The sequence below is a fragment of the Terrapene carolina genome, unplaced genomic scaffold, assembly GCF_002925995.2.
Source record: "Terrapene carolina triunguis isolate 2854851 unplaced genomic scaffold, T_m_triunguis-2.0 Scaffold517, whole genome shotgun sequence".
Lineage (NCBI taxonomy): Eukaryota > Metazoa > Chordata > Testudines > Emydidae > Terrapene > Terrapene triunguis.
The window spans coordinates 3,002,357-3,011,167 of record NW_020664868.1 but is presented as its reverse complement, the minus strand read 5'-3'; the positions used below and the strand labels follow the sequence as shown (position 1 = coordinate 3,011,167).

The following is an 8,811-nucleotide window of genomic DNA, read 5'->3' as shown; positions in this document are numbered from 1 at the left end:
TGTTCCAACCACTAGACCCCACTCCCCCACCAGCTCCAGGAAGAGAAGAACCCAGGAGTCCTGACTCCCAGTCCTGTCACCACTCCTCTGACCCTTATACAGCACTGCCTACCTCATGCTTACAGAGCTGGATTACAGTCCGACATCCTTATCTTTGTGTACAGGGCAAAAATAACCTTGCCCCCTATATATTGCCCTAGGCACATACATACACAGTGCAGAAGCTATGCAGGTAGCAGTGCCAGAAGTCCAACCCTGTGGCTGGATCATTTCCTGGTTGCGATAATTTAGAGCCCTGCTAAGTTAAGGGGAAATCAAGCTCATGCTTCAGGGAGCAGGGGTCAGGAAGGGCTTCGCTCACCCTTTCCTGCACACCCCACGTTGGTATACGCCAATAACCAAATTGGTATTATTGGTGTATGAGCACAAGCCAGCCACACACTGAGAGAGCAGGGTGAAAGGTAAGGAGCAAAGGGAGTCACTTGAGTTCAGGCCAGTTTCTTCCTACCCTGCCCCAAGCAACGGACACCGGAGTCCAGGGTCTGGGGGGGGGGGAGAATCCTGTTAGATCCGACTTACCAAAGGCCTCGTTCACCATATGTTCCTCTTCCTCGTCCTCTTCCTCGCTCCCTTCATCCACCAGCGGCACAAACGCGTATCTGCCGAGATAGCACAATGGCTCACAAATGCACAGATCCCATAGCCAGGAGGACCACTGTGATCATCCTCCCGGATTACAAGTCTAGGCAGAATTTGATTCTTTTTTTAAAAATTTCAAAGGGTATCGATGTACGTTTAAGCACCTTCCCCCCCCCATCATCAGCTACAGTAGAACCTCAGACTTATGAACACCAGAGTTACCAACTGACCGGTCAACCACACACCTCCTTTGGAACCGGAAGTACACAATCTGGCGGCAGCAGACAGACACACAAAAAGCAAATACGGCACAGTGCCGTGTGAAACAAACTACTGCAAAAATAAAGGGAAAGCAGCATTTTCCTTCTGCATCGTAAAGTTTCAAAGCTGTGTTAAAGTCAACATTCAGTTGTAAACTTTTGACAGAACCACCAGAATGTTTGGATCACAGTTACGAACGTTTCAGAGTTATGAACAACCTCCGTCCCCCAGGTGTCTGTAACGCTGAGGTTCCACTGTATTTAAATTTTCACAGGTGTGCAAAATTCTGAGTTTTAAGCATTTTTTTTATTTTAATGTTCACTGTTGTGGGAAATTATGGGGGAGCGGGGACAGACAATTATTTAACGACAGATGCGAAGGTTTAAAAAAGTGACATTTTTTGTAACTGTTAAAACACCAACTGTCAATATCACACGTCAAACCATGAGTAAACAGCTTGAAATCAAACGCTGATACGTTCTGAAGCAGCATTCGTCTTCCTTTGCCCAGCTGTATCTTTCAGTTCTCACAGATGGAAACATTTTTCTCGCTGGTTTGCGTATTTGCGGTGAAATCAAAGTTTACTGACATTTACCGATCAAAACCAAATCCTTACAGGGACTTCCTTAAAATAACTCCTGTTTGAACTAGGGCAGATCTTTCAGAAGACCATGCCAGTTGCAGGGATATTTTTTTAAGGGGGGGCATCACCTGGGGGTTTAATACCCCATGGAGCAGGGCAGGGGATGCAGCCAGCGACTGGGTGGAGATGTGGCTCCATCTTAGCCACCAGATCTGGACTGGCTGCAGGAACGGCTGGGCGGGTTATACAGGCGGTTAGACCGGATGCTCACAATGGTCCTACGGGATAGTGTGTGTGCATGAGGGGAACCAAATAACGGCCCCCTTAGCGCCACGCCGGGGTACTGGGGTCAGCAGTGGCTCAGTGGGAAACCGGATCCTTCGCCCCACTCCCCCATCACAGCTCCCATCTCGAAACACCCTTCCCCCAACAACTGACCTCTCCCATCCCAGCTGCCCTTCCCAGCTGCCGGGGACCAGCCTTTCTGAGGCTGGATCCGAGGAGGCGGCTCATCCCTGGAAAACGGGCCGAGCGCAGCTCTCAGCCAAGCCCCAGTCTAGATGCTTTCACTGCCCCCTCCGCCCGGGTGATCGGCACTGACGTTACAGACGACACCTGGGTTGGATCCTTCCAGTCCCAGTCCCGAGCGCCTGGCAGAGCATAGCCCGAGGGGGGAAAAAGGGGGGGGGGGGTCCAGGCACCTTTGGTTGTTGGCTGAAGGCCTCCACAGGAACATGATCACCAGCAGGATGATGGAGAAGAGGAACCTCCAGAAGGCGTCGTCGATCCACAGCTCCCGCCAGTCCTGGGAAGGGGCAAGGGAGCAGCGGGAAAGGGAGTGAGCCGGGGGAGGCAGGACAGACATGGAAGCCCCCTCCTCCCCGGGTCGTCCTACCGCGCCCCTGACATTCAGCCACACAGCCTCCCATTGGAGGAAGGAGAGTTATGGAGCAACGGGGAAACTGAGGCACAGGGCGGGAGTGCCTTGCCCAAGGGCACCCAGTGAATCAGTGGCAGAGCAGGGAACAGAACCCAGGAGTCCTGATTCCCAGCCCCATGTGGGACTCAGCGTCCCAACAGTAGCTGCTGCAGACTGCGGCCGGTAGCACCCCAGGAGGTCGCAGCCAGCCAGCCACCGGGGCTGGGTGGTTAGACGCTGCAGCGCGGATCTGCAGCCTCGTGTCGCCTCCACAGCCAGCCTGGGCCCAGTTCCTCCCCAAGGGACCCGACCTCCCCCAGGCTCGGCTCTTGTTCACCGGGTTACTGTGCCGGCCCGACTGCCCGTGGCACCCACAAGCCAGGCTGGGGCTGCCCTGAATCAGAGCAGCGCCTGGCTACTCACCGACTGGCACTTGGTGAGCCGGAAGGTCTTGGTGGTCCAGATGATGAAGATGACGGAGGCTGGGGATGAGACAGGCTGTTACCAGGGTGACGGCTGCCAGGCGGGTCCCCCCGACCCCCCGTTCAGCTTTACCATCGCTACTGGGGGTGGGGGCATTCAGTGCCAATCATCCCCGCCCGGGCACAGACTGATCCGGGGGCACGGCCGCTCAAGAGCCGGGGAAGGGATCCTGGTGGCCTCAGAGCCCTGCCCCGCGGGATCCTGCGTGCCGGGAGAGGGGGCCCAGCTCTCAGTTCACTCCCCCCAGCGTCCCCCGGCTCACCGATCACGGCGAAGATGAGGGTGTTGGTGAAGTGGCGGTACAGGGACAGCTTCACCGTGTTGCGCCGTAGCTTCAAGAGCTTCATGGTCTGCACCAGGCTGATGAGGATGTGCGGCCCGTTAAGGGAAAAAAACGGGGTACGCCGGGAGGATATAGGGGGGGAGGGTGGCTTCATCTCCTCGAACTCGCTACAGCCCACGCAACCCTTCCCCGCCCATTCTATGGTGTCTGACCTCGGCCCCTCCCCCAGGCATGCCCCATAAACCAATGGGGACTACTGCAAAGCATTCTGGGACACCTCAGATGGGGGCTGGGGGGGGTGTCAGCACACAAGGAGGCCGAGAGAATTACCTGTCTCAGGCACTCGGTAGCATACAACACACGTCCCCCCTGCCCCACTCCCCGAAGGCCAGGAAATGGTTAATAAGCATCTTCTGCCTCCTGCAGCCCCTCCCACCCCAAGAGGCCTAAGGGGAGGTGAGGGTCATGACCTCCATTTTAGAGACAGGGAAACCGAGGCACAGACAGGCTGCCCCCAATAGTACACAGCAAACCCTAGGAATACGACCCAGGAGTTCTGACCACTTCCCCCGCCCCACTGCACAGCTGGGGATAGAACCCAGGAGTCCTGCCTTGCAGCCCCCTCCTGCTCCAACCACCATAGCCCAGGCCCACCCAGCATTGGGGATACAACCCAGGAGTCCTGACCCCACGTCCCCTTGCTCTAACCATTGGACCTCACACTCCTCCCAGAGCTGGGAACAGAACCCAGGCGTCTTGACATCCAGCCCTCACCTGACCGCTCTAACCACTAGACCTCCCTCCCCCTCCCAGAATGGGGAACGGAACCCAGGAGTCCTGACGCCCAGCCCCCACTGCCCAATCAGTCCTCCACCTCCCACTGGCCGGAGCAGTCGGACGCGGACCCCGGCGGCGCTGGGGACCCGGACAGAGGAGGATGGTAGCAGGCTAGTGAGCGCGAGGGGAGGGGAGGGGAGCCGTGCGGCCGAGCTCGGGCAGACCCACGGCGGCCCAGGATATCCACCAGCAGAGGGCAGAGTCAAGCATAGCCAGAGGGATTGCAGCCAGCAACACCAGGTCATCCTGAGCCTGGAGAGGGGAAGAAGAGAAGCAGAGACAGGTGAGCGGGGGGGGGAGGGGAGGAGGCTAAGGAGGGGGTGCAGGGGGACAGCACAGACGGCTACAGTCCAACCCACGTTCGTACAGCGGGGGGGCTTCTTTGTGATAGGGTCAGCTGGGCGCGGTTAGTTCGGGATCAAGGAGGGATGCCCCCCCCCCGCCAACCACCCCCCTATGGAACAGTCGGTTAGAGGACAGGAGTCCCCCACCTACAAAGGTCAATCAGAACACTAGCCCCACCCCCTAGGACAATCCCCCAGCTAGCCCCGCCCCTCCCTCCCACAGGGAGCCCCAGGGCAAACCTCCCCCTGCTAGGCCCCGCCCCCAAGGCAAGTCCTGCCACAGCTAGGCCCCACCCACTGTGGGGGCAATCCCCACCTAGCCCCGCCCTGCCTCTCACAGGGAGCCCCAGGGTGACCCCCACAGGCTGTCCCTTGCAAGGCCAGCCCCATTCCAGGCACCCGGTGGCCGGGACCACCCCTGGCTGCCTCCCCCCTCCCCCAAGCGAGCCTGCTGTGCGGTGGGGGCCGGGGCAGGAGGAAGGCGGCCCCGGGGGCGTAGGGTAAAGGATATCCACCAGACGATGCAGGAATCGACAAAGGCCAGCGCAATGTTGCACACCAGGGTGGCCGTGCTACCCTGGTCCTGGGCAGCGGGGAGGGAAGAGCCAGACGCTGAGGGATCATGGAGCAGGGCCAGCCAACCCACCCCACACCGGCCCAGGCCATCCCCCAACTAAGCCCCGCCCTCTCCCCAGTTTAGCCCCACCCCCAACCCCCCAGCTGCAGCCCCTACCCACACGCCTCCCCGCTCGACACCCCCAGGGCCGGGGGCGAATCCCTCTGGGGCTGCCAGGAGAGACAGCCGTGCCCAGCAGGGACAGCTGTCCCCAGCAGGGCAGTGCCCCAAGGATGCCCCCCTGCCGCATCCCTCCTGCTCCTGCCGCCCCCAGAAACAACTGCCACCATAGCCCCGTTCAGAGGCACCATCTCCCACCCGCCGCGGGGCTCCAATGAAGCGCCCCCATCGCTGTGACTGGGGCCGTGATTCCAGGCCGCCCATGGCTGCTGGCGCCACGCTCCCCCCCCCCCCCCCCCCCCCCCCAAGGTCCCTACTTACCGATTTCACCCGCAGGACGCCCTCAATGATGGAGAAGAGCAGGTACATCAGCCCCACGCCCACCACCCGGTTCAGCAGGGCGCCCAGCCGCGGCCTGCAGAGAAGCACAGACAGCAGGGTCAGGGTCACCCACGGGGCGGGCAAGCCAGGGGAGAAAGGAGGGACCTCTTCCGTGAGATGAGCCGCCCGCCTCCAGCTTCCCCCCCACCCCTCAGCTTCACGCAACCCCCCTCCACCCCCCAACGCCTGGAACGGTCACCCCGTCCTCCACACACATGGGCTGACCCATCTCTCACCAGGGCCCCCGCCCCCCGATCGGAGTGGCAAGGCATGGAGCTGCTCCCCACAACCCATACGAAACGCACACTACCCTTCCTGCAGGGAGGGGAAGGTGAGCTCTCAGGCTTCAGGGCGTAAACTGGTCATTGGCAGGGGTCAGGAAGGAATTGAACTGCTTGTTCCCGGAAGCAGCATTACTCAGGGATCATCCACCAGGGTTCATGGGCTAATCTGCCATGCATCACTCTTAAGTCTCTTCCACTGGTATTGTCTCACGCACTCTCCCTGGCCCCGCCCCTGCCCCAGCCCCAGGTACTCACTTGACAATGCCGTACCCCAGGCTGGCGATGATGACCAGCACTCGGGCCAGCATGCGCTTCACGGCGCACAGCACTTCGGCGAAGATCACGGCCCCTTGGACTGGAACGGGAGAGAAAAGCAACGTCACCACGGGGCGGGGAACGGGAAGGTTGGGGCACAAACCATCACCCCCAACTCTCCCTGCCGTGCACAGATGCCCCCTGGCCAGCCCCGCCAGGCACAGCCACCTCCCAGCCCCTCCTGCCTGCCTGCCTGCCAACTTAGCTGCTGAGAACTGGGAAGAAAGGGAATCAGAAACCAGAGCCAGGAGCCATTTCAGACCCGTTACATCGGTCCCATGCCACCCCCTAGTGGGAGCCGGACAGAAGACGCAGAGATGGAAACAGACCTGGGGCAATCTGGCCTCGTTCCGTGCGAGGAACAGGGGTAGGGCTGGGGTCCGGCCAGGATCCAGCCCATGGGCTGTATGTATGTGGCTGGCACGACCCTCGAGGAAGCTTCCAAACGGGAACCGAGCGCAACTGAACCCGGGGTGTCTGGTGACAGCGTCGGAGGGGAAAAGCGACCGTGACTCGCTCGCTGGAGGAGCAGCGCTAAGGCCAGATGACGACGCTTCGGAGGCGTGAACTGGGAGCCGCAAGGACACACAGAGGGGAGAAGAGAGGAGACAAGGAGGGTGGCAAAGGGGGAGCACCCTCAGCGAAAGGGGAGCAGATTTTCCCAGCATTTGATGCCCAGCAGGACAAAGCAACAGCGCATCAAGCGCAGCGTAAGGATTATGCAGCGGCAGTGTTCTCCTGTCGGTCTCTACGCAACCCAGGGCGGGAGCCGCTGGGCCTGAGGGCAGCAAAAAGGTCTGGGGTCGGCGCTGAGAGGGGAGAGCGCTCCCTATTGAACCCCCCCCTTTACTCCCCTAAAAGCATCGTTACAACTGACTGCAAGGGGAAAGCGCCCTCTACTGAGCTCCCACCTGCTCCCCCAGCGTCCCCTAACGCCTCGCTGGGGTCAGTGCCGAGAGGGAAGGGCGCCCCCTACTGACTCACCCCCAGGTCTTCCACCCACGTCCCAGCGAGGGTGAACCCTGCTGGGCGGGAGCTGCGCCGGGGCCCCGAGCACTTACCAGACACCCCCTGGCTCTGGAGGCTCTGGAACTCGGCGTAGAAGACAGCCTTCTCCAACATGCCCAGCAGGATGACGCCCCCGATCCAGAACTGGATGCGCAGGATGTCCCGCCAGTAGCAGGCCAGCAGCCCCAACCACAACACCCCGTAGAACACGTAGACGATGCACATGGCCATGTAGAACTGCGGGGCGGGACAGCGGCGCAGCTGACGGGCCTGATCACAGGGGCAGGGCGGGGGGGGGGGGGGCCCTCCTGGCTGCCCCACCCCCTCCCCCCCCCCCCCCCAACCCTGCCCTGCGGCCTTGAGATCAGCCCTGATCTGAGGGGCCGGCGCCCCCTAGCGCTGCATTGGGGCCTGCAATGGCTGTGAGGGGAGAGCGCCCCCTATTGAAACAGCCCCTTGCAGCACAGCGCCCCCTAGCACCACACCGGGGCTGCAGGGGAAGCGACGACTGAAAAAGGAAAGCACCCCCTAGTGCCATAATGGGGCATGGGGGTCAGTCCTGAGAGCGCCCCCTACCGAGTCCATTTTGCAGCACAAAACCCCCTCCAGGGCCATGATGCAGCACTGACGGGGGAGCGCCCCCTTCTGAGCACCCCACCCCACTCTGCAGCGCCGCCCAACACCATGCTGGGCTCAGAACCGGCCCACAGAGGACACCCCCCATGTCCCTTCCTGCAGTAGTGGGATATGCCCCAGCGGTCTCCCTTCCCGGTACCAACCTGACCAAACCCTGCTTAGCTTGCAAAACCAGCCAGCATCCCGGCTCATGGTGCTAAATGAGAATGCGCTCGGGGGGGTCAGGCAGAGCTGGGTGGTTACCCACAATGCACAGCACCGCGGGGGAGAGGGGTTGGCAAACCCGCTCGCCAGGAGGCCACAAACCAGCCAGCAGCGAGAGCCGGCAGCAGCCCCAGGGAAGCTCCTACAGGCGTTCCTGGGGAGGGGGTGTTAGCACAGCCATGGAGACCCCCGGGCTGCGCTCCCCAAACCAGGCCAGCCCTGGGGGTCGGGTCCCTCCCCTGAGCCTTGGCCCCGCTCCGGCTCACTCACCGCCATGAGGGGCCACGCGGAGGCGGAGATGTACTGGTAGTGAGGGTGTTTCATCCGGACGTCAACTGGGGAGGGAGACAACGGAGCTGGGCGCCGAGAAGCAGCCAGAGGCCAGGGGCCCGCCCGCCACAACAGCTGTTCTCCAGCTGCGTTCGCCGCCCCCTCCCCCTCCGGGCCCCCCTCCCTACACCAGCTGCCCCCCCCTTCTCTGCCCCCTTCCTTCCGCAGGGATCCGTCCTGTTCCCCCCAACCCCTCTCCCTGCTCAGCTCCCCCCGCCCCCGCTCTCCCTGGGATAGCCTCCCACTGAACCCCCCCACTCACCCTGGGACAGCTGCCCCTCCCCCACATCACTCCCCTGGGACAGCCCCCTCCATCCCCTGGGACAGCTGCTACCCCCCCACCCCGCTCTCCCTGGGACAACCTCCCACCCTGCCCCACACTCCTCCTCCCCCCACTCACGCTGAGATGGCTGCCCTTCCCCCCTACCCCCAATTGCTCCCCTGGCAACAGCCCCCCTCCCAAATCCATAGGACAGCTGCCACTCACCCACTTCACTGGGACAGCCACCCCACCCGCGGCTACACCCTCTCCCTCTGGGACAGCTCACCCCCCCCCCCCCCCCCCCCC

At 61.8% G+C, this 8,811-nt stretch overlaps 1 protein-coding gene across 2 annotated transcripts in view; it reads right to left on the bottom strand.

Moving 5' to 3' along the window:
- The window catches only part of LOC112115427 (transmembrane protein 87A-like), a 21,972-nt gene that overhangs the window by 2,368 nt on the left and 10,793 nt on the right, over positions 1-8,811 (bottom strand). The window contains exons 8-16 of one of the 2 annotated variants that reach the window (XM_026658898.2): positions 8,184-8,248; positions 7,127-7,310; positions 6,006-6,105; positions 5,407-5,500; positions 4,861-4,932; positions 3,148-3,256; positions 2,826-2,884; positions 2,185-2,288; positions 580-659 (exon numbers count right to left, since the gene is read on the bottom strand). In XM_026658898.2, coding sequence (XP_026514683.1) covers positions 580-659; positions 2,185-2,288; positions 2,826-2,884; positions 3,148-3,256; positions 4,861-4,932; positions 5,407-5,500; positions 6,006-6,105; positions 7,127-7,310; positions 8,184-8,248 — 867 coding nt within the window. Of the gene's footprint in view, positions 1-579; positions 660-2,184; positions 2,289-2,825; positions 2,885-3,147; positions 3,257-4,188; positions 4,258-4,860; positions 4,933-5,406; positions 5,501-6,005; positions 6,106-7,126; positions 7,311-8,183; positions 8,249-8,811 lie in introns of both variants that reach the window. The other variant, XM_026658899.2, reaches the window with a different exon arrangement.